Source organism: Cotesia typhae, unplaced genomic scaffold, assembly GCF_013202065.1.
Source record: "Cotesia typhae breed Kobodo isofemale line unplaced genomic scaffold, CoteBio_Ctyphae contig_23, whole genome shotgun sequence".
NCBI lineage: Eukaryota > Metazoa > Arthropoda > Insecta > Hymenoptera > Braconidae > Cotesia > Cotesia typhae.
This window is the reverse complement of record NW_027423729.1, coordinates 2,074,961-2,101,048: the sequence shown is the minus strand read 5'-3', so window position 1 is coordinate 2,101,048 and position 26,088 is coordinate 2,074,961. Positions and strand designations below refer to the sequence as shown.

Below are 26,088 nucleotides of genomic sequence, written 5' to 3'. Positions count from 1 at the left end.
CTATTGATACTTTAGTACTACTGACAGATTTTCTTCTACAACTTATGGTTCTATGTGTTTCGCTCTGTGGATAAAAATTCAACGTTTAATCTGTATAAAAAAATTTTTTTCAACAAGTATAAGTATTTTTTATCGAGAAAAATTTCTAAGATTTGTAATTATCATGGATGAAATTGAAAATTTTTTTTAAACTAAACGGAAAACGGAGCAATTAAAAAATTATATTTTTTGTAGTAATAAATGGAGTTTCAAACAAAAAATCGAAAAAATGTCATTTTTATAAAATAAAATTTTAAGTATTGATTTTTACAATTTTTTGTTCGAGGCACCCACCCTTTGATGAATGTACCGCAAAGAGTAACTTTTTAATTTTTTTTCTATAACTACTATCAAAATCAACGTATCTAATTTTATTAAAAACATTTTTTACAAAGAATATTTTTACTTTCTTTACAGAAACAAAAAAAAAAAAAAAAATCCAAAAACTATGAAACAATTTATCTTAAAGACTATTTCGCTTAACACCACATGCCCAGCATACAACAGATAAAGATAAGGCTATTCCTAGTCCTATTAAACATACCGTACTCTCATCAGTGCATAGGAATTAAGAATCTGTAATTTAGAGCGTAAGTTGCGTTGACAAAGACCCATGGTTCGATGTAGTTAATTGTCGCGATTAACGTAAGATGTTTAGACTTGTCTCGAAACAAAAAAAAAGATTATTGCTTTGTGTTTCATTTTTATCATTATTTCCACCACAAATGTTAACTTCTTTTTTTTTTCTTTCCCTTTCATCCATCTCTCTTTCTCTGGCCATTATTTTGGTTCCTCGTACATCCGTACACCCATATATCAACGAGCCATTAATCATACCCATTTTTCCTCGATATTTAAACCCATTTATAAATTTTGCAATATCCCAATTCTATTTCGCGTGCTCTATGAGCTCGAGTTTTTACAATAGCTGTATGTCAGTTTTAGTGATATTTCATGCCAAAAATATCTTTTTGTTTTTTTAATTTCAATAACTCATATATAACGTTTGGTCAGGGATCGATCTCCATATACATAACAGCTCCCCGACAGATATATCTATATATTAAAGCCTTTCAATATCTCTAGCTATATTTTTATTATTATTATTATTATTATTATTATTATTATTATTATTATCATCATACATTTTTTGTGTTATTCGTATTCTTCAAATTCTCTTTTATTTTGCACGTGAGTGCGTACAGACTTGATGAGACTCGACATTCGTGCAGATCGACCGAGTGGCAACCGGGTCGGCAATCGAGCGAAAAACCACCAGCAGCGGGTCGTGTCTCTCCTCATGATAGTTGATGATGTCGCACATGCGCGAATCCCCTTGGTTTCATCGGTAATACATGTACGCACACACATGCACACCTTCACACACGTTGCTCGTTGTATCTCGGGTAACTTCGATTTGTAATCGTGAAAACTCGGTGTTCAAAGAAGGAGGTAGAGTGTACAGCCGGAAACGTCCGAGCCCTGTTCGACCGAACCAGGTCCGTAACTACTTAACTGGCAAGGGTAGCTTAGCTGTTTGCAGCTCCGGAAAAAAAATATCTTTCAACCTCCAATCGATTCAATTCTCAATTCCCCTGTGTTACCAAGTGTCACACTGTACTTCCATACTTCTATATAATATATAAATATATATATGCACACATATGTGCACATATACATCCATATAAATAGAAAACTTTGACATTTTTTCATTCATTCGCATGATGGGTGATTCATTTTTTCTCCTTTGCCTTATATTCTTCTTTTACCAAAGAAAATCTATTATTGTCTATTGTTTAAAATTGTCTATATCTGATTGATTAATTCAGCCAGATTTACATCAGACATCAGACCGGTTTTTAAATTAAAAATTTAATACATTCATTATGATTGTTACAACTTATAAATTTAGTTATTTATTAACTTTTAAATTATATTGCACTTAAATAATTCTTTATCAGAGATCTGGCAAGTAATGAGACTTTATCTACTATTAATTTAACCTTGGCTTGTAATTTTTAATGCAGTGATCCCCGTTTTATTTTTTTATTTTATTTAGACATGTACATGCATATATGATTTTATTTTATTTATTATATTATTTTATTGGTGTGTGTACTGCATCGCATTAAATTACAAATAAGTAGTTTGATAATCGTAAAACCGGGCTCCTGTTTCACATCTTCAACCATGACCCTCCAGAAAGTTGCTTTTCACTTTCATACTCCCGTATCAGCCCGTTTCTATTCTATTCTTTTGAGTGTTATATCGTTACGTATACACATTTGTACCTATACATTTATATATTTATATATTTATACGCGTGTATAAGTATATAAGTATCTGTATGTTTGAGTAAATCGCCACATATTGCTTGAGAACAATATGTGTGTAATATTACAATACATTCATATATTACAAGAATGTATGTGGATAGTTGTAATATAATGTGAGGTTTGGCGTTTATAATCGGAGCGGAAGCAAGATGATGATAATGCCTTTGTAACATAGATTACTTAAGTGACAGATTTATTGTCAAATGCACTTTAATGATTTTAATTTTTATTACATTCTATTTGATTTTTATTTTATTTTATTATTAAATACTATTGATTTTTTAATAAATTTACTTCGGGTTACTTTTTTATTCGAATTGAAGTCTATAAACAGAATAAAATAAAAGTAATATATATATATATATACATATATATATATATATATATATATATATATATATATATATATATATATATATATAAGATTAATATTTAAGTGAATTTATCGATGAGACTGAGACTAAATAAACAATAAAAAAAATCATAAAATTAATCATTTGTCAGGATGCTCACAAGTTTGTACAAATCGTTATTCCGACTCGCTATTTGACTTCCCGTTCAACAATGACATCCTCTCTTTTATATATACACACACATTTATATATAAAAAATTTATTTTTATATTTTTTATTTTCTCTCGACCATTTCCTCAATGAAACTACTGTATGTTGTCTAAAAAATAAAGCTCCAAAAAAATAATAGGGTATATTTCTATTCGTAAAAAGGGAAATCCCGTGTGAGGACATGACCCTGTAAAATCCAGGGGATGGAAATTTCCCAAAACTAATAAAATAAAAATCTTTCTCCTGGTTTAACAGCAGAACCAACTCGTGGCACCTTAAGCACAGGGTTCTCGGAATAAATTCGCACAGCGTTGACTGACAAAAGGCCACGAGCGTAACCGAACATTCGCGAGATCGTGCGAGTCTATCTTTGTGTGTATCAATGTATTATTACAGCACACAACACAGAGAAAGATAATACAGTAGTGGTAGTAGTGTAAGTACCAGTTGGGTAGAAACGGTCGCGGTTTTGGGGATAGATAGAAGTTACAGCACAAACTATGGCTATTAACTGAACACCACGGACCGGCCGGTCAGCTGTAAGCCGAGTCATTTGACTGTTATACAATCGTACAGTAGCTGAAAACCTTTGACATGCCTGTAAAAAAATAAAAACTCCAATTTTGATATTTTGAACTTTTTTATTTTTATCAAAATTTGGAGCATTATTTTTGAATAATATTGCATTGATATTAATTTATATGGATAAAAGTACATAGATTGGAGTGTGTGCTCACTGCAGTTAGCAAGGGCGATTGAGAGACTGGGTACGGAGATTGCTGGACGGAGAAGGAGTAACGGTGAATAAATTTGAAGGAGAGAGAAGAATATTGATGAAGATAGAGGCCTGTGTAAAGAGAAAAGATGTTAGATGTCGTGGATACAACGGAGATGGTTAAATTAAACTCAGCCGTTTATAGATACACACTATCGCACACGTGTGTGTCTTTTATTACGATCGGAGTGTGTGTTAGCGAGCAAGCGAGTGGGAATTAGTGTTGGATTTAAAAGATGGCAGCTAGAGCGAGAGAAGGGAAGGTAGTGGCAGTACATTGAAAGCAGGGCCAGGGAAATCCGGCGCACCGAGTACGAGTACGAATACGAGGGCGATTCGTATTCGTATAAGTACGTATAACAGGAACGAGCGAATAGAGCGAGCTACCAACCAACACCAATACCAATACTACCAAGGGGATAGATATAGGAGTTAGGAGTGAAGACGGCAGTGGAAAGGAGCACCAGCATTTGAATTTGTGAGACAGCCAGTCCTCGTCGGTCGACATTACGACACGGATCGTCGCCACCGTGCTCGCTCACAAACGAGATTCGACTCGACGACGGGTACATCTCAACGGGTTTAAAGACAAGAGTTTGCCGGATTAAATATATTTTATTGTCAAGTCGCGTATATAAATATAAATATATAAATGTATATATGTTTCTTAATTCACTTATGCATTGAAATTTTTTCTGGTATTGGGTTTAAAAGACTATTAAAAATATATATTAAATAGTTATTGCTATTGATTGATTTTTATCAAGACTAATTATTTAAAATAGTTAGAGTAATAATTGTATAATCTAATGATAACTATTTCGAGGTGGATAATTGAAGAAATTAACAACAAGGAGTACTGATTAAAGTTACTGGTTGGCTTTTATCGACACACAATATAACATTTGATTATTTAATTTAATAATAGTAATTATTGTTATTACTATAATATTTTATCAATAAGGAGTAAAATTAAATAAAAGGACAAGAGACCGGCAGGCTGATCTCAGAATTAAACAACGAGGCATAAACTGACATCTTCACACACTATCATAACGACGTGCTTACAAATGAAAGACCAGAAGATAAAATAATATAAGAAACGCGGTTGACAGTCAGTGTAAGCGTTTTTAAATTGTAATTGTTATTATTTAATATTTTTTATCTCTATCTGTTACTATGTATGTATGTGTAGATAGAGTTAAGAGCCGCTGTAAATGAGAGGAAAAGTGTTTTATACAAACGTGCGACAGGTTCGTGAATTCACGGTTGTCAGGTGCATTAAACACCTCTAAAGTGGACTTTTTTTAACTTACAAATAATAACTTAAAACTTAATAAGAACTATTCAAAGTTTAGACAATGAATTTTATAATTTTTTACAGAAAATATGAGAGAAGGTAGGAGCGTGCGCGAATAACCCAGTACAGTGATTAAGGAGGAGATGTGATATATTTAAACTTTCATTTCTCAGGTATACATACACGGATTTTTGATAAATATGCCGATGGAAGATTTTATTGAGTGAAAAACGTTTTAATTTATTATTTTAAATAAATAATACTCGCTGACTGATTATTGTGATGATTTGTTAAAAATTTCATTGCAATTTTATCGTCAGATTAATTAATTTAGGTTGCACTTGCAACGACGATATTATTTATCACCCGTAAGAAGACAATGCGGCTGATATGAACGAAGTAGTGAAGAGAGTGTCCAGTGAAGTAGAAAAATCAACGTACGTCAGTAGAGGTAGACCCGCCGGGACTGTGCAAGAGAAGAAATAAGTATTATGCATTATACAGCTCCTATAAACTGATCTAGTGTCAGTAGATGCACCCACATTGCATCTGTATATCTGTATCGGTGTGTGGAGTGAGTTTTCTTACAATATTTCGCTGACGAACGGGCTGACTACTGCTGTCTATATCTGTATTATATCTGCTCCGTTCTTACCGACCGGTTGTTTGCTGGTTGGCTTATCGTGATCTGTTGATAACTCACGAGATCCTTCCACTAGTTCACTTCTTTTTTGCTTAAATAAAAATTTTATTCATCATTATCACCAGGATTATTTGTGTAAAAGTTTTGGATTTGGATGAAAATTAAAAGAAAAAATTATTTTTAGAATATCAAGTGAACTGTGCTGAATAACCTTCAAGTCCAGCTTTAATCTCAGATAAAAGGAGTGCAAAAAAAAAAAAAAAAAAAAAAATTTGTGAATCGTCTTAACGATCACAGAGAAGAGTCAGTGCTTGAGAGTAGAGTTGGCAAACTCAGTGCTTGTGGCTGTTGTATGTTAAAGTTTTTTTATTTTTCAAACTCTGGTATAAGCTGTCCTCGTCTAGTGACTCGTGGTGGACGAGACTGTTTCGCCGGGAGCTATTGCGACATAAAGGCTTGCCTGTGAATTTTAGTTGGGGGAAAAAAAAAAAAAAATAAAATAAAAAAAATTGAGATAGCGAGTAGCTAACGGTGAGGAGCGAAAAAGAGAATAGGAATAAAGAAAAATAAAATTAAAAAAAATTTATATATATTAACGAGTTTGGAGTGGGATAAAGGCCAGGCTACGGTGGGCTTACAGCAATGACCTTCGAGTGTACGAGGCCGTTAAAATCATTGGATTTCCGCGTGGAACACAAGATTAGGACGATAGTCAACAGTATAAGCATTAGATTGAACGATTCATAGTTGATGTGAGGCCTCGTCCAACAAACATATCTCCATTGTAGAGATAAATATATATAATATATATTATTAGCTGAAAAGGTGTTTAAGCCGGTAATGATTCAGTTAAATTTTTTAATTCAATTTATTTATGTTGAACGTATTGTTTAGTTTTGTTGAAATACTAAAATAATTGTTTGGGGAAGAAAATTAGTCGGCAAAGGTGGAAGGTGGACTTGGACTGGGAGTGACGGTTGCACCTTTGAGAAGGCACCTCCGTACCTCGAATAATCCTTTGGTACCTCGTGGTATGAACGGAGAAGAAGAGATTCCTTAGGCATATCATCTTGATCGAGACCGTTCCTTGCCAACCTCTATGGAATACTGCGCCGAAGAATAGTATGTACCCGCCTTTTAAAAACCGGTTTCGTTCAGCTTCGTGAAACTCGCGTTTACATTGGTCGCTTTGTGGGAAGAAGCATGAGTTTGAAAATAATAATAATAATGATAATGACGATGATGATGATGATAAAAAAATAATATTTAAAAAAAACTGAATTTACGCAAGGACACACTCAACAGACTCTCTTGTTAATGTTAATAGCAATCGAGAACGAAGAATAGCGGATGAGGAACACACTTTTGTGCCGAATAAAGTCGACACACCAGTACTGATAATAATAATAATAATAATAATAATAATAATAATAATAATAATAGTATCCTCATCAATAAAGAGAAATAAATTGAAAGAGGGAGAAAGGGAACGACGGGTAATTTTTTTTTATTCTCATCATCGAGAAGATTGTAAAAAGTTTGGAATTTTTTAACGTTGAAAGTGATTTGATTGAGTGTCGACGTGTGTCTCTTGGAGGTTGTCTATTGAGTTGCCTTCTGGTGGATGCCTGTATACGTGATAGAATTCACCATATGCCAAATAAAAAAAAAAAAATAAGATATAAATTAATATAATATATAGATATATATAAAAATAAATATATAAATAAATAAATAGTGTTGAACGCGATGACAATGGAGCTAAATTGTTCAAGTGAAGCTCAAGATTTATTTGGAGGTAGTCAACGCAGTGTCGATCGTTGCAAAACTTAATATATCTATATACATAAACATATATATATATATATATATATATATATATATATATATATATATATATATATATATATATATGTATATATAATAGTTTTATAAAATATCTAATGATCAGTTATATTGTCTTGTTTAGTGATGAAGCAGACGGCGAATTCGCCTACAACTGCCCAAGTGCAGTCATTAGTTTTAATCGGAAGAATAAGACAAGATCTCTATCGGCGTTCAGCTGAATCTGATCCAGTTATTGTCGAGGATCACAACTCTTGTTCAACTAGGTCATTAATATCATCATCGGAGATTAAGGACCAGCACCATAATACTTCACCAAAAAAAGATGACCACCAGCAGGATTCAAAAGCTAAAACACCACCGGGAATATCGAGAATTTTAGAGGTTGATGCCGACAATTATATGCTGCGCAAAGGTTCCTCTTCGTCCAGTGGTACCAGCAACGGTGTCGTTGTCACCTCAACAACCACCAGCGGGCCGATGTCCTCGGTGGTACCAAATCTCGTGACAACGAGTCCCACCACCGGTAATACCAATAATACCAATAATACCAGCAACCCCTCAAGTAATATTGTCACCGATACGATCGTTATCGGAGCCCAATCCGAGCACAGTCAATCGCGCTTTACTTTAAATAACTCCAACAGTACCAATAATAATAATAATAATAATAATAATAATAATAATAATAATAATAATAATAATAATAATAATAATAATAATAATAATAATAATAATAATAATAATAATAATAGTAATGATAATAGCAACAGCAACAGCAACAATAATTGGAAATCCAACAATAGCTCCTCATCCTTATACTCCAGTTCAGAATCGGGATCAGGTTCAGGATCAGATGGAACAGGAATAGTAACACCGGATTATAATAATTCAATTAAGAATTCAATATCTTCATCAACAAGCACGTGCGAAAACTCGGCATGCGCCTCGTCACCCGGCAACGAGACCGGCCAATCGTTAACGTCCTTCACCGCGCAACACCACCCGGAGCAGCCGCATGGAAACGGTGACTTGGAGCAACGTTCCTCGAGGTCGCGGGGCGGCGCCACAGGCGTTCAACGTCGCTCAGCGAGTCAAACGCAAATGAGCAACACAACAGTCGGCAGCTGTGACTCTACTTCTCCCATCTTATCCGCAAAGAACACCAACATCACCACTTGTACCACCAGCAGCAGCAGTAACAGCACCACCACCATTAATACCAGTTCTAGTACCAGTACCAGTAACAGTACAGTCTCAACTACAAATACTACCAGCAATAGCAAAAGCATCAGCACCAGCAATACTGACAGTAGCAGTAGCAATTCCTCTTCAGCAGCTCTCCTCACTTCCTCCTGTTACGGCCATCAAGGCAATGGCAAGACACGTCTTCCGGAAAAAATATTCGATACGGTCCTCTTCAACGTCCTGACAACACAGAATTTATTGCAAAATAATTCTAATAGTAACAATAATATTAACAATAAAGCTCAATTGACTGATATTCAGTTGATGAAATTTAGTGATAATAATTCGCGTATTAAATCCTCGGAGTGGACGGTGGAGAACGCCAGTAGTGAGCTAAATGTTGATAGTAACGGTAGCAGTAATAGCAACAGTATTCAGCTACAGCTCAAACAGCAGCATGTATCATGCGCACGACCTCTTTCTTTTCACCGGCACATGTGTTGGTGCACTAGCGCTAGTAAGGTCGTCCTGGTTCCAACAAATTCTAGCAATGAGCAACAAACTAATGTCGACAAGGTCGACAGGCTCATTGAACTCCCCGGTGTTGATTCTGGTCAGGTTCTCAAAGTCAAAGAGAATTTTAATAATTGTGATGAACAGCAGTTGGTAACCCGGAGCAATAATATCGTTAATTACAAAAGTATTAACGGTATTATTTGTAACACAAGAAATAGTAATGGGGTTGTTGATAACAATAATGCTAATAACAAACAGTTTAAAATATTAAATACACATCATCGACACAATAATGTTATTGATAGTAATAAATTTTCAAGTCTATGTTGTTGTATGTGTGGATCTATTTGTCCTATAGAGTGTCACGCCTGTTTCCACATTGTCTGCAAGGAGTTCAGCGGTCAGCACTTGTGCCAGTGGATCCCGAAGGGTCATGCATTGCCGGGGCAAGTTTATGATGTAGAAAAGGTGAGTTTTTTTTTTTTTTTTTTTTTTTTCTTTCAACTTGAATGTTTTTATTTTTTACTCATATACACACTGTTTTTATTTTGTCCTTATCTTTATTGCGTTGTCAATACTTATATTCTTTAAATAAGATTTTGATTATCTTGAGAGAACGTAAATCTCTTAAATACTACGCCTTAGTAATTATAATTATAATTACAATTGCGTTTACTTTATTTAATATTTTTTCCTCATTAACATTAATCGCGAGGGTTATCCGATCCGAGGACCTCGTCGCACTAGGGTGTGTAACGTGTAGCGAGCATTGAACCGATTTCCCAGACCGAGGTCATTCTCTTGAGAACAATATATGTAACAATAATAATTATACATACTCACTTACGTTCTTATTAATACGGATATATTCAGCAAACAATTGAAATGTTTCAAGTGTATTATAAGTATGTAGTATAGTAATCAAACGATATCATTCACACTCAGTTTTCTACTCTGAAATTTTTACAGTTTATTTAATAAAAAAAAATAAAATAAAAAAAAAACATATGTAGGAAAAAAAATAATTTTGTTTGAAGCATAGATACATACTCATTTCCTGAATTTATTTGCCGTATAAATTATTCAAACACTCGTTGTATATACACACATTCTCCTTTATTTATGCATATACACGGTTTTGTTAGTCATACATTAATACATTATTATCACACAGACATATACAGATGTATGTAAATTTAAAGACACATTGCGTTTGCAATGTCATCTGAAATCATGGAAAGATAGCTCAGTGTTATCAAGTGCACCAAAGTCGTTTTTACATTTACAATAATAAACTCCAGTTTATTTATAATTTAATAATAATATTAATATTTATTGTATACTGTATAAATTGTTGGTGTGAAAACAGTTCTAAAAAATTTTTTTTGTGTTTTTTTAACCGTGAATGTTTTAATTTTTAAGTTTATTGCAAAAAAAATTTTACCAGTGATTTCAAATTTTAATAAATATTTTTATTCTACTCCAAAAAAATTTTTTTGTAAAAGATATTGTCAATGAAAAAGTCAAAAAATTATTTTCATAAAATGAAAAATATTTGGTAAGTTTTTTTTTTTCTAAAGAAATAGATTGTGTGAATTTTTTAATTTTGTCGATTAAAAAAAGTCTTATATTTGTTACTTACATTATAATTTTTTGGATACTTAAAAATTCGTAACGAAAAAAAAATCTCGTAACTAGAAAATAAAATACTATATTCACACCAGCTCAGAGTAATTTTTATAAATCTCTGGAAAGTAAAAAAAAAAAAAATTTATTTTATACTTTTAATAAAATATAAACCATTTGACATTTATACACGCTTAATGTATTTTTATCGCGGCAATCGTACAGTATACAGTCAACTGATAGATTTGAGTATATAGACTCGGGTATTTATTTACTCAGCCTAAGACCACACACACTTAAATTTTTCTACAAGACTTAACATAACAGATATAATATTAATACGCGTATGTGTATATTATAATGTAATAATAGATATCAAAGGCAACGAACGTGGTTTTACTATAAATGATCGTATAGCTTCTAAAGAAATCTTAACTTTTAGTATTTTGGGGTAAAGCGTTTGTGCTTGAGTTTAGCATTTAGTTAACAAAACTTGACTAAGTTTTTACAAAATTCAACTTGCTTCTGTTTAATTTGCTGGACCAGAAAATATCCAGCGATCGTTTAGTTGTGTTATGAAATGAAATTGAGATTGGATACAGGCATCCAGCATCTTATCCAGCAGCAAGTCACCAAGGGAAAAATATAAGAGAACTCAAGCAAGCGAAAGGTGCACAATGTACCAAGTTATAGCTCCGGTGGCTTTTTTTCATTTGCCCCCCGTACTCGGCGCCATCGTCGTTGTCGTCGTCGTCGTCATCGTTCACTTACGTGTAAATGTACATACATATATATCCATGTACAAGTGTTTAAAACGCTCTATAAATGTATTTGTAGCTTGAAAACATTATGGGCTGCCCTAGAAAGCCGTAAAACTGGTGGCATTCTCGTTAAACTCAATGATTTAAGTCCAATTGAAATCGTCTTGTATGATTTTATATTTTTCAGTTACAGACAATAAATAGTCTAACGTTACAGTTAATCAAAAACGAAAAATCAATTTTTTTTTCATCAAAAAACATCAAAGTTTAAAATTTCAGAAAAAAAAAAAGATAAAAAAAGAGTTTTTGATGAAAAAATAAAATTAAAAAAAATGATGTAATATAAATATTTATTAAAAAATCGTTTTTGCGCACGCGTATACCACACTATCGATAATACGTTCTGAATATCGGCAAATGGCTTCTAGTTTACGATATATCGAAATTATTGCACAGGAAAACATTTAATACTTATGAAATTCAAATGAGCTCAACAGCCAGAACTTGAGCGAGCATATTTATATATAGAGATATAGGTATATTTATGAATTTTTTAAATATAATTACACGGTGTGTATATTGACGTTAATAAATTAAACACCGGTAACTTGTTGGCATTAATTTTTTTCTATATACTATTTGCCAATTAGCATTTAACTTATTCGAATGACAGAACTCTATAAATTAAATATCTATCAATATTTATTGTCTTTACGATATCAGACTAAATTAACACTCACACGGACTAACACACCAAAAAATCGCTTTTTTAATTTTTAATTATATACTAAAATAGATTAACGGGTAATTAATCATTATTACTAGTTAGCAGTTTAACATTAGATATTTGAATTTATTTTAATTTTTAGTATTTAATTTATTAACAGTCTATTAAAAATTATCGAATGCAAATTTAATTTTTTAATTTTAAATTAAATATTTCCAATTGATGGCGTAGATAATTATAATTATATAGTGATCGTTTATTTAATGGTACAATTAGTATATAATCCACTATAAGTATGAAACAGAATAAAATTAGTTACCGGCCGTTAGGAGCTATTAAAAAACCATTAAAGAGTTTTTATCTGTGAGTCATTTTTACACCAATTATTGGTAATCATTTTTTTTTACGCTTGGAAAATTAATTTTTTCTCATCATTAAAACTACCTGTTATTATTTAAGTATTTATTTTCATATAATTTAATAAAATAAGTTAAGTGAATCTTTTATTTTGAATAGTATCATCACAAATAGTACAAAATGATTAATGAGTAACTAAGACGCGCTGACAGTAAATTTCATTTCTGTCTACTGGACGTCTCTATAAATTATCCTTGAGAAGTACATTAGTAACAACGAATGTACAAATCAAGAGATTATTTAGATGACTAATAGATAACATTTTACAGAAAATTAAAATAACTGTCCTTAAGATTAATTTAAGGAGTGTGTTTTATAATAATAAATTTTTTAATTATTTGTGATAAAAAATTTTTGTTTGAAAATTTAAATAGTCATTTAAAAAATTTAATTTTTAATTAAATAATTATTAAACTTTTAAAATTATAATTTATTAATTAATGATTATTTTAAAATTTGATTTGTGATTTATTAAAGTAAAAAAAAAAAAAAAAAATTAAATATAATTTGTAAAATTTAAATATTGATTAAATTCAACTTTACATAATAGTTAAGATTAAAAATTGAATTTATAAATTAACAGCGTTAAAAAATTGGCAATCTTAAAAACAAGTAAAAAAAAAGTTGAAGTTTTTTAACTTGACCGAAAATAAAAACCTTTAACTGGATAAAAAAAAAAAAAGGACGTTTCACAACAGTTTGGCTCGGAATAGCCCAGATATGAAATAAGCAAAAGAAAAGGATGATTTATAAGTGACCTATACGGAGCATATCTAAATCCATCCACCAATTTGTTTAAAATCCATTAATATTTTAATAACTTACTCATTATTTACAAACATAAATCAATAATTTTATCTGGTGTGTATCACTGTAGACATTTAAAAAGCAAATTTACTTTGAGAATGAAAAGTAGGTGGTACCTTTCGTTGAAAGACACGCCTGTGAACAAGAGCTCATCAATTAATAGCATTGATTCCAATTGAGGCATTCGTTCATTTTATTTTATTTCATTTCTTTTCATTTAATTTCATCCCATCTCATCTCTCATTTTATTATTTCTTTTTCATTTATTGCCACTGCCCTGAACCGCTCTTTCTGCTTCTGCTTCTGCTTCTGATGATGGCTTATTGAGCCAGATCAAAGTAATGTAAAATTACAACTTTAATTTGCGGGTCCCTAGCATCATCTAATTGACTTTGTATTTTTTCTTCAGAATTAAAGGCGAAATGAGCTTTCAGTTTTTATAAAATAAAATAAAACAAACCGACTAAAAATAAAAATAAAAATTAATACAGTAATTTGGCAGTAGTTATCCAACACATAATCGTAAAAGTTGTGTTATCTACCGATGTACTTACGGTATAAGATTTTGCGATTGCTCTATCATTTGGTTCAGTTGGACAAATGTTCCCTCAGAGATTCTGCAAACCACTGAAGAAAACTAAAACTGTAAATAAAAAAAAGAAGACAATAATTATAATGATGATGATAAAGAAGAAGAAGAAGAAAGAGTCCGAGTTAAAGTAGGCGGAGACCTTCACTATAGACTCGATGTTGAGCTACTGATGTTACTTGTCTTTATAGATTTTTTTGTCTATTTCTCCTCTGTGTTAAACATTCACCAGATTTGAAGAGTAGAGAGGTAGTTTCAGACTAAACCAGTTGACTGATAACCCGTTCAGTTTGTGGACTGCTAAAAAAAGTATCGTTAAAAAGTGATTGAGGCTCAGCAAAAAATTACAAAGCAGAAGAATAAGAAGAAGAGGAGACAAATGATGTAGATATAGACGCTCGTACTGGATATAATATAGACACAGCCAAGTGGTCAATTTTAAATTTATTCTGTTTATTGTTTAAACATAAATAAAGTTATTTCTTCTTCGTACTAGTTGTTCGCACCAAGTTTAAGCTCATCCTCATTAACTCTTCATCACGGGTGCCAGTTGGCAATTTCCTTAAAGTTACTCGCCGACCTTTAATTCATTATCCCTAGTTGACCTGTATTGGCAATCTACCAAATTTAAATAAGGGTTCGGATTAATACAAGGAGCATTGCTCTCAGTGGGCATGGTTGTTATCTCACCATAGTCCTGTTATGTTATGTAGTTTAATATTTATTTTCGATTTATTACTAAACTTTCACTCTCAGTCATTAATTTTATTTTGCAAAGTGAGATATTATTAATACAAAAAAAAAAAAAAAATAAATAAATAAATAAATAAATAAAAAAAAAAAATAATGATAAAAGTGAATAAATTTAATAATTTACTTATACTGTCGCTTTTTGTTTCATAAGTAATATATACAAGAAGTTGAAAATCACGTTCGTTTGACGCCCAGTTTGCACCGCAAATGACAGTTTAACGAGTCAAGGTTTCCAAGTTAATATCGGATAAGCTAATTGATTTTGCGCGGTCTATTAAACTGATTGATAGCACCAGCCTCTTTTGATCACAACACTAAACGCTATTTTTTTTTTCCTTAATTATGTACATACGTATTTATTTTATTTAAATATAAATCTAAATCTAATCTTCCTGCATTGTTCCATCTTACTAATGTATATATTTATATTAATTGCAGCCCGTCAACGAATGGACATCGCTGAATGTCGTTGAATGGATGTCGGCCCTAAATCTGTATCGCTATGCAGACGTCTTCAAGTCTAAGGACATCAAAGGCGCCGATCTTATTCATTTGGATCGGGATAAGCTGATGGTAAGCTTAATTATTTATACTTAAATAAATAAAATAAACTAATCCAGTTAAACTTGTATCTCGTATTTTACTTATCTAACTAATAAAACTTACAAGTTTTTTTTTTTTTTTTTTTTTTTCTATTATTTTTGCTGTAGCTATTTTATGGTGTATTTTTTCTTGGGTTGTTTCTAATCGTTTTGTGAAAAAAAATGTACAAGGGTGGCAGTCACCGTCGAAGCATTAAACTTGCGAAGCGAAAGGTCGAGCGATAAAGACGGCAAGCGGTTTTCTGTGGATCGGTATTAGCTCAGTTTTACGATCATTCGCTCGCTCTGGTACTCGGATATCCCCGTTTGGTTCTCTCTTTACTACTCTCGACCTGGACCGTTATGTTCTCTACTACGTTATACCACTACGAGTTAGTCTTCTCTTTTGCTACAGTAGTTTTCGAGATAAAGCAATAAAATAAAGAACTAAAGAGCCAACTAACGATTCAGATATACAAAACTAAATATTCTATTCTATTGGCTTTAATACTTACACACATTTACATTCACATTCTATCCATACACATGCTCATCATATAATAATCAAATCAGTATCGAGATTTTTAATGTCTCTTGAAGGTTCTCAAGATATTTTTTTTTTTTTTAATATTATTCAAATTACTCGCTTACACTTAATCAATTGAAGGTCTCATAGGTTATTAAATTCACAACTTTAAATAATAATAATTTTTACGTTTTCGTACATCAATGGAAAATTTTATTCAAGTAATTAGCAATAAAAATTTGTGAAACTAAGGATAATTGAAATGAAACTTTTAAAAGAATTAATTGTAAGTTCAGAGCTTATCAAAAACGCGTATAAAGAAAAAAAAGTGAGGCGACAAAAATGCAAGGTGCCAAGATTTTTATTTAAAATTTTTTTCATCATCATCATCACTGTTAATCCGTATTAACATACTAATCGACTCGTAAATTATGCTCAACTCGTGTCCTTTCTGTCCGTGAAAACGGCCTCTATCTCTCCTCTTAACTCGTGTAACCCCACCGTGATCTTGGAGAAGTAACTCCCACTACTACACACCCAACAACTACTACACAAAGAAAAATAAAAACGAACAAGAAGAATAACCATCTTTGTCTTGTCTGAGTATCCAAGAGTATTCTCTCGTACTCATCTCCTATCCCGCAACTCTCGATACATTGCGCTTATCTTTAAAACTTCTTCGCCACTACCTTTCCCTTCTTCACCTCTTAAACCTCCTACACCTCCCTCCTGGCCCTTATCAAGCTCCAGCTCTCTCTTTTATTTTTCTTCTCCTCTTTCTTTTCAGCCTCGTCGTCATTATCTTTGCCTTTACTTCTATTCGGTTCTCTATCACTCGCCTGTGACTTGATTTTGGCTCACGAGTACACTCTGAAACAAATGTCACGTTTCGTTGACCACGTACCTCGTGTCATATTCTACAAGTCTACGGTTGATTAAACTTTTATTATGAATATGGATTTTTATTTTTCTTTTTTTTTATTTATATTTATTAGGGTCGTCGTATAAATTAAATGTTTGCAGACGTAATACAAAATTAATTTTTTTTTTGTACTTTATTAAACGAATAGTACAAACGTGTCATTAAATTCATTTTTAGATTAAATTTTATTTTTTTGAAATTTTTTAATGAAATTTTAATATTTGAAAATTTAACATATTTTTTTTTTTTAAATGACCTAATAAGGGTATTGAAAAAAATACACATTAATTTTTAAATATTTATAGAAATTTATCTTAAATAATTCACCTAATATTTTAATATTCATATTTAAATTTTCGCTTCTTATTTGAATTTTAGAATATGGGAATAAAAGATGAATTCCATCAAAAAAATATATTGGTGTGCATCGAAGAGTTGTGCCGGCCATCTTCATTGCCAGCATTACCAGCATCCGCAGCCGATAACAGTACCAACAAATCCCAGCAGCTGACAATCAATAATGATATAACATCAACTAATAATAGTAATACTGGTAGTGATCATTCATCACTATCACTATCATCAACCTCATCATCATCATCATCATCATCAGTTGCCCTTGCTGCAGCAACCACCAACAATGCAGTTAATAATCAGAAGCATAATCTAATACCACATAGTTTTAGTGTATTAGAGAAGTGCGACAAGTGCCACAAATATCTTCGGGGTCTTTTGCATCAAGGATTCCTCTGTCAAGGTATTATTATATTTATTTTATTAGTCTATCGGTATAATCGCAAAGAGCATTATGTTCATCCAAAAATATTCTGCAGGATGTCAAATTTTACTTATAAATATATTTATTTTTTTTTCTTTTTCCTTTTATATACATAACATGGCCGAATCACAGAACTCACTTGATTATTATATTATTTTTTTCTTACAGATTGTGGTTTGGTCGCCCACAGAACGTGCTCAGCAACGGGTTTGCCCACGGCTTGCATACCATCTGACCAAGAGAGTCGTGCTAACCGATTGGTTTCAGGTGCGCTAAAATTTTTTTTACTCGAACTTTATTTTATTTTTACAACTGATAGTTTTTTTTTTTTTTTTTTTTTTTTTATTATTATTTTATTTAAATTCTCCTACAACGAATCACACCAGTGAGCTAGATTATTTATATCACTTTGTTCCCTCTTGTATTGATGAGATACTCACCTTGATCTCGTGATACGTTGAGTGACAAGGATTTTTCTTCATCGTCCCCCAAATACCAGTCAATGATTATTATGTATAATATCTAGATATATTTATTCTTATTATGTTTCATTATTATATTAAAACATAAACCATTATCGTGAATTTTTTTTTTTTTCTTAAATTAAATTTTATCTAAATTATTTTGTGGTAAAAGTGCATTTAAACTTTATCAATTATTCAAAAGAAATATTATTACAATTATTATTTTCCGGTAAGAAGCTAACCACGAGCAGATATTGAGTGTGTAGGGATCTTTACTTGTTAACCACCATATAAATTTACGCTGATACCAACAAGCTGTAATTCTCTGTTGTTTCTAATAAACCACAAAACATCAGTGTGTTTACTGGCCATTATCATCATTATGCTATTTATTACCTAAAAAGATACACTTTATTACAAGTTAAGACAATTTTCGTGATCGTCTTCATAAATGTAGATTTAAAATTGAAGTTTTTAACGTATTTAGTATAATGAAAAATTTACTCTAGTTTAAAGGAAAAAAAAATGAAAATTGGATTTTTGGCAGAGGATTTTACAAAAAAATTGAAAATTTGGCTAAAATTTAGCGGAATTTTTTTTTTTTTGACGATGCCAGTTTTCATACATTTAAAAAGCAAAATGTCATAAGTGTTGAAACTAGTATTTTTCCATTACATTTATGTGTAAATATTGTTCTACAAGTTCGATAAAAAATAAATAGAGACAATTTTAATTCAAGAAGTCGCTTGATTTATAATACTAAAATTACCCAACGTTTTTAATTTTCTTTTAATTATTAAATTAGAACTAAAAAATATTTTTAAAAAATTTTACGCATCGTTTTTCAAATTTTTTACAATTGAATTTTTTTTGTCATCATTTTTTCATTAAAAAAAATTCTAAAAATTCTCTTGATTTTTGTAAGGCGAATGTAGAGCGCAACCTCATCCGCTTGGCTTATGAGGCGTGCAAAAAATTTTTTTTTGTCTCATTTTATAATCAGGGTTCTATTAACATTTTATTACATTAACTTTAGCCACCTTTTACCATCAACGGCTTCTATTCTCGGAGTTAATAGTGAAAATAGTCGTTAATGTCCCCGGTATTATTGCCGAGTTATTACTTCTTGATTTATAAGTGCTGTGGCATAATAAATTTTGTAAAAACATTACACGTGATGTTTATGACTACACAAGAAACTGCTATGTGCATTCATGAGCTTTATGTTGGTTTAATTTTCATTTTTGTGTGTGTGTGTGTGTGTGTGTGTGTGTTTGTTGGTATAATATAATAATATATAATAGTATAGTGTTGTATGATGGCGCCAGACTAAAGAGACTACGGACCCGTGCCATTACTTTACTCACTTCATCATCACCATTTATCGTCTTCCTTCGTTGTGTTTCTCGTAATTTAATTTACAGACAATTGTCAAGTTGAGACACACCATTTATTCAACTTATCGGTAACTACAGGAGAGTTTTACGTGGTTGATTATTTATGTATGTGTATATATCTTTTAACTGTGGATAAACCAATATTCGATAGAATGAAAAAAAAAAAAAAAAAAAAAAATGTTTAAATATAATTATGTATCATATTGTATTATTACACAAAATTATGGTGATTAATAATTTATAGATTGACAAACATCAATGTCTATGAATAATTTTTATTTCAAAATATTACGTCTTTAATTAATTATTTTGAAATCACTGTTATTAATAGGAATTTAAATTAGCTATCATATATTTTATTTTATCTTAATCTCAATTGTTAAAGATGCATTTTTTTTCATTCTATATTTTTTATAATTTACTGATAAAAAATATAAAAAAATGCAAATATTACAAATTACCATCGGTCTATTTAAAATGATACAATAATTTGTCGTGAATCAATGATTGAAATTTTTATCTCTAAAATTTTATAAAGAGATCAAAATTTACAACATAAATTATTTCAAAAATAAGAAAATTTAAGCTTGTTAAGAAGTGTAATAAATAAAATACTTTATTACCATGAAAAAATATTTAAAAAACGCGAGTCAATAGAAACAATTAAAACTTTTAAATTATGGTACAATAACTGGTAAAAAATTAATGGCTTAACATAAAGTACTTTTAAGTAATATTTAAAAAATTTTTTGTTCTGTAGATTAGTTTTGATTAACAGATCATAAATTTTAATAACATTTAGCAAGAAATCAACTCTGATTACATAAAACACTATTTAATGTCTTTATCTTTACGGAAAATAATATTAAATATTACTTGAATTCTTAAAAAAAATTAATTTGCATTAATAAATACGTAATTATTAATTTTATTACATTATATTATATGAGAATATAAATTACAAAAATTATTATCCATTAATAGATGCTCTTTGTACATTATCAAAGCTTCTATGATTCCGGTTGTACTGAAAAAAAAAAAAAAAAATAATAATACGTATAAAGTCATTAATTATCAAGTATTACTTGTGATAAAATACTTCCTAACATACCATAATTTTTATTTATAATAATCTGCTAATAATTTTCACATAATATTATTTTTTTTTTTTCAGATATATATTTATACTTCCAAACAATTTAATGAGCAATAAATATATCCGCAAGCTTTTGGTTTAATTCTATAAAATCGAACCATTAAAATTAAAAATAATTTAATTAATTGTATCTAAGAGTATAAAATAGTTTTTAATTATAAATAATAGATAAAAATCTAATCTTATTACATAAATATAAATCTGTATGTATGTTTAAGTCACTAGTATTTAATTAATTATTTTTGATCGAGTAGGCTGTCATTGATAAGAAAAACGTCAATAAACGTAGTATTAATAATATGACATTTAATTTCATTTATAAAGACACTCTAAATGAGATGATGAGTCACAGAGAGAAAGAGGTGTGCTTCTCATTTGTAAGTAAATTTATCGCTGACATCGTTAACGATAGTCACGAACAAAGACAACCGAGACGTTATTCAACAACCACTACTTACACTAATACTAATCAGTAGCATCAAGTTATTTTAAATTCAAACTCAAATTGCACCGCCCGTTTTTATCAATGACGTCTCGTATTGTTTAATAATTGAATTATTGGTATTATTATTATTTTTAATTTATAGTATTTATTTTTTAATTGCACTATTATTGTTGATTTAATTTAATTTAATTTAAAAAAAAAACTTTAAAAATTAAACATTAAAACCAAGAGCAGACACAATCGTCGCTAAACCGTGGGTGCTGCAGTAGCAGCTGTAGAAATTAACTTTTTATTATTTTATTATTTTTTTTCCTTCATTTTCTGGTTTATATTATACATATATAAGATATATATGCATATGTACCCATGTGTTGCTTTTATGAGTCGTGTAATTCATGCTTCTAACAATTGAAGTCGTTATGTCCCACGCGGCGCCATGGACTGCTTCATATCGTTGTTGAATTCGTATTATATATATAAAAGATCGTTTATAGAACCATAAACGTATAAAACCAACAACTTAAACTAAACGTGCTTTATAAAACATCTGCATGGTTATAGTTACGACCACTACGATTATGAAGTTGATGATGATGATGATGATGTGTAAGTTGTAGTAAGTTGCAGATCGGGGTCACACGATCATCTGCTGCATTTGAGTGTCTCAATTATTTTGACTGACAAAAAATATACTCCCAAAAAAATTTTATATATCATAATAATTTTGGATAATTATTTTACGCCAAGTTCGGAAAAAAAAAAAAAAAAAAATTGTAAAAGTTTTTTTAATTTAAATTTTGTGTGTAATCGTATTTATCGGATATAATTATATTATCCAGATCTGGACATTGAGTATAAACTTTTATAATCATAATCGTTGATAGGATTTGAATTAAATTAATATTTTAAAAAGTTCAAAGTTGTTTTAATAAATTCTTACAAAATAAATCTTGAGTTTAAATACATAGAAAATTAAATCTTAAGCTTTTTATTGAATTTAAAGTTTTTAAAAATAAAATTTTATTACAACATTCGTGGGTTTAAAAGTTTTATCGACTTAAAAACCTTTTTAAATTTTTATTTAGTTTCTTATAAAGTTATTTTATAAATTTTTTTTTTTTTTTTTATTAAAATTTATTAAATTTAAAATAAACTACCAAGCATTCGGGTAAAGTATTTAAAAAAAAAACAATAGATATTAAAATAGTTATCGTTACTCAATATATAGTTTAGATTAAAAGTACTATGTATTTTATTGAGGCATTAATTTAACAATATCATTTTATCTTTTTATAAAAGAAACTGTTATTTTATCTTTATGACCTATTTTATAGATTTTAACTACAGAAGCTCTTTAATAATTGTAATGTTATATTTTATTTTGTTATTATTTTTATCGAAAGAATATATACAAACAAACATACTAAACTTTTTTTTTTTTTTTTTTTTTTAAAATACAATGGTTTATGAATAAACATACATTGATGATTAATTTTAAAATGACTCATGTGTTTTATTTATTTTTTCAGTTTTTGGCCTTGCATTATGCTCTCAATTTGACACGAAGGTACGATCGGCGCCGATACTCGTCGAAAGATGCACTCGAGTTCTCGAAGAAAGGGCTTTCATTGATTTATCACTAGATTTATATAAAGTTTATTACAACAGTCCGCCTAATGAACAAACCTTAGAATTACGTCAAAAGCTTAATCAAGGTAAGTCAACAATTACATTATAAATTATTTAAATTTATATTTTATTTTTAAATTGAAAATTATTGATTATTTAAAAAAATATATTTATTGATGAATAAAATTATACTGACCTTTTTTTATTTTATTCTTTCATTAAAATTGCGGCACTTAGTCGGATAATAGAAACCCAAGTGCTTTACTATAAAACACCTTTTGTATGTTTGAGTATTTGAAAGGAAGTAAAATGTTTAGGTGTTTTAAATTAAAATACTTTAGTTTAACTATTGCAATTAGCAGCAACTAGACTTTACAACATTCCTTCTAAACGTTTAAGTCTTTTGCTCGTTTAAGGTGTTATAAATTTTATAAGGCGTCACTTTTATAAGGAGTTCTATTTCTGGAACTGTTCGACTAGTACGCAGTTCTATTACGGTCAATTTTTTTTTCGTTTATAGAAAATTAAAGATTTTTATTTATGTAAATTTTTTCTTATTTTAATTGGTTAAAATTATTATTTATTATTATTGAATCAATTATCTTGGTATAAGTAACTATTAATATTCGCCTAATGTATAGTAAAACTTTTTAATTAAAATAAATTTATATTCAGAGTTTGGAATTTTTAATGAGATAGTATTATAAATAAAATTGTGATAAAAATAATATTTTATTAATTATATATATATATTTTTTTTTAGATGTCTGCAATACTGATTTGAGTTCCTACAGCCTTCAATGTATCGCCAGTGTGTTGAAAAAATTTTTACGGGAACTACCCGACCCTGTGATACCAGTTCAATGGTACGATAGATTTTTAGAAGTCTCAGGTATGTAAAAAAATTATTAATTTTTATTCAATAGTAAGAAAATAAGAAAAAAAAAAGCTAATTATTTACAAGTGAAGTCCAACATTTTAATTTTTATTTTTTTGAATGAAATTTTTTTTTTTAATTTTGATATATTTTTTTTTAAATACATAAAAAAATGAACAATTAAAAAAAAATTGTTTGTTGTTTTTTATGTACTTTTCAGGAAAAAAAAAAAAAAAAAAAAAAAAAATGTCAATTTTTCACCTAGATATAGCCAAAAATAAGATGGACTCCACTTGTAAAGATTTACAAAAAAAAAAAAAATAACTAATAAATATTAAAATTTTTAACAGGTCTGAAAAATGATGATCAATGTGCACTTAGGCTAAATCAATTAGTAACAGAATTACCGGAGCATCATAGAAGTACATTGTACTATTTAATGGCTCATTTTTGTCGAATTTGTAAATTGCAACACTCGCGAGGGTTCACGGAACCGCCGACAATTCTTGTACAAGTATTGTGTCATATATTCCTGAGGCCTCCTTGGGAACGCATTATGTAAGTAACGTTTGTAATTGGTAATTTAAAAACTTTGTATTTATCAGGTGATTTTGTATTTGAATACGATACCAATATATAAATAATATATTATCATTATTCTATTAATGTATACAATGTTTACTTTATTAACCAATTGTATTGTTATTGTTATTATTATTACTTTACAGACAAGTAGTACACAATACTGAGGCACATATACGTATAATGGAATTGTTATTATTGCACGGTAATTGGGGTGAGAGGTTACCAGAGTTTGCAAATCCTCCACGTTTACCACCACGTAAAGTTTCGAGGCCACAGTTTCCAGTACTTGACCAATTTAATACTATGGATGATGATAATGTAATTAGTGATCGTCAAATTTGTATTGATAACAAAGAACATCAAACTCACAGGTTAATACTGTAAAATATATTTTTCATCTATGTTGGAAAAAAAAAAAAAAAACAACAACTTAAATTTTTAAGTTATTTTTTTATCAATTTATAATTTTGTTAAATTTAAAATTTAAAGCTGCTCCTTTTATTTTGATATTCAATCTCATAAATTATTTATTCATTTGTACTTTTATAGGCCACGAACTCTGCAAGATGCTGAATGGTATTGGGGCGACATAACGAGAGATGATGTTAATGAAATGATGATTGATGCACCAGATGGTACATTTTTAGTACGTAATGCGTCTTCCAAAGGCGGAGAGTATACATTGACATTACGAAAAGGCAGTACAAACAAATTGATTAAAATTTGTCACCGTAATGGCAAATATGGTTTTTCCGAGCCGTACAACTTTCATTCGGTAATCGAATTGGTTGATTATTATCGCAACTGCTCACTTGCACAGTATAATTCAACTTTAGATATCAAATTACTCTACCCAATCTCAAGATTCCAACAGGTAATTTTATTTTTAAAATAAATAAATAAGTCAATAAAAAAATTCATAGATAATTATTAATTTTTGTGCAAATAACTATTTAGGACGATGAAATAACAAGTACTACTAAAGATATGCCAGATGTTATTAAAAAATTAATTGATCTGAATAAAAAAGTCGAAGTGCAAACTAAAAAATATCAAGAATACGCATCCGAGTATCACAAGACAGCGTATGAGGTGCAAATGAAACGCCAGGCACTGGAAGCATTCTGTGAAGCTATTAAATTATTTGAAGAACAATGCAAACTTCACGAGAAGTATAAAGAAGAAGCACAGCCGCATGAGATATCTACGTAAGTTTATTATATTTGATGTGATAAATAAAATTAAAACTCTGTCAAAGGATTAAGAGTTTTTTTTTTTTTTTTTTTTTTTTACTATCATAATCCTATTGATAATGAATCATTTTTTTGTTACCGCAGATTGAATGATAATGCCGAGTTACTGAAAAGCAGATTGAAATCATTGGAAGATAGCCGAGACCAACTTGAAGAGAGTTTAATAACTCAAGTAACTTACAACCGTTCTCTTGAGCGTGAAATGCATAAACTCAAGCCAGATCTTATAGAGCTTACGCGAAGTCAAGATAAATACTCTCTGTATGTATTTTTATTTTTAAATATTTATTTTTAATGATTGCTGAGTGCTAATTCAATTTTTTTTTAGGTGGCTGAGGAATCATGGAATGAAACAGTCGAGGATCGATCAATTGACATCAAATCATGCGCTATCAAATCAATCTGGTGGAGATTCAGTGCTAGGTGACTTGCAAGAGGTTGATTTAGTGCACTATAATGAAGCGACGTGGCTTTATCTCGAGGGTTCAAGAACAGATGCTGATATATTATTGTCTGGACGACCTAATGGAACTTTTCTTGTGCGTAAATCAAGAACTGGACAGTACGCTCTTTCAATTATGTAAGTATTT

General features: G+C 29.9%; 1 protein-coding gene and 1 long non-coding RNA gene across 4 annotated transcripts in view; one reads left to right on the top strand and one right to left on the bottom strand.

Moving 5' to 3' along the window:
• Nucleotides 1-26,088, top strand: part of Pi3k21b (phosphatidylinositol 3-kinase regulatory subunit alpha) — a 56,897-nt gene that overhangs the window by 18,258 nt on the left and 12,551 nt on the right. For all 3 annotated transcript variants that reach the window (XR_012478796.1, XM_074239320.1, XM_074239319.1), the window contains 12 exons: nucleotides 7,626-9,673; nucleotides 15,324-15,458; nucleotides 17,293-17,671; nucleotides 17,861-17,959; nucleotides 22,684-22,869; nucleotides 23,547-23,675; nucleotides 24,011-24,218; nucleotides 24,389-24,616; nucleotides 24,795-25,119; nucleotides 25,203-25,453; nucleotides 25,583-25,759; nucleotides 25,827-26,078. Coding sequence is in view for 2 of the 3 variants with exons in the window: in XM_074239320.1 (XP_074095421.1) it covers nucleotides 7,626-9,673; nucleotides 15,324-15,458; nucleotides 17,293-17,671; nucleotides 17,861-17,959; nucleotides 22,684-22,869; nucleotides 23,547-23,675; nucleotides 24,011-24,218; nucleotides 24,389-24,616; nucleotides 24,795-25,119; nucleotides 25,203-25,453; nucleotides 25,583-25,759; nucleotides 25,827-26,078 (4,417 nt within the window). In the remaining variant the exon portion in view is untranslated. The remainder of the gene's footprint in view (nucleotides 1-7,625; nucleotides 9,674-15,323; nucleotides 15,459-17,292; nucleotides 17,672-17,860; nucleotides 17,960-22,683; nucleotides 22,870-23,546; nucleotides 23,676-24,010; nucleotides 24,219-24,388; nucleotides 24,617-24,794; nucleotides 25,120-25,202; nucleotides 25,454-25,582; nucleotides 25,760-25,826; nucleotides 26,079-26,088) is intronic.
• Nucleotides 13,924-14,393, bottom strand: LOC141524707 (uncharacterized). Its single transcript, XR_012478751.1, has 3 exons — nucleotides 14,275-14,393; nucleotides 14,098-14,186; nucleotides 13,924-14,006 (listed from the first exon to the last, which is right to left on the bottom strand). It is a non-coding gene; the product is annotated as an uncharacterized LOC141524707 (long non-coding RNA).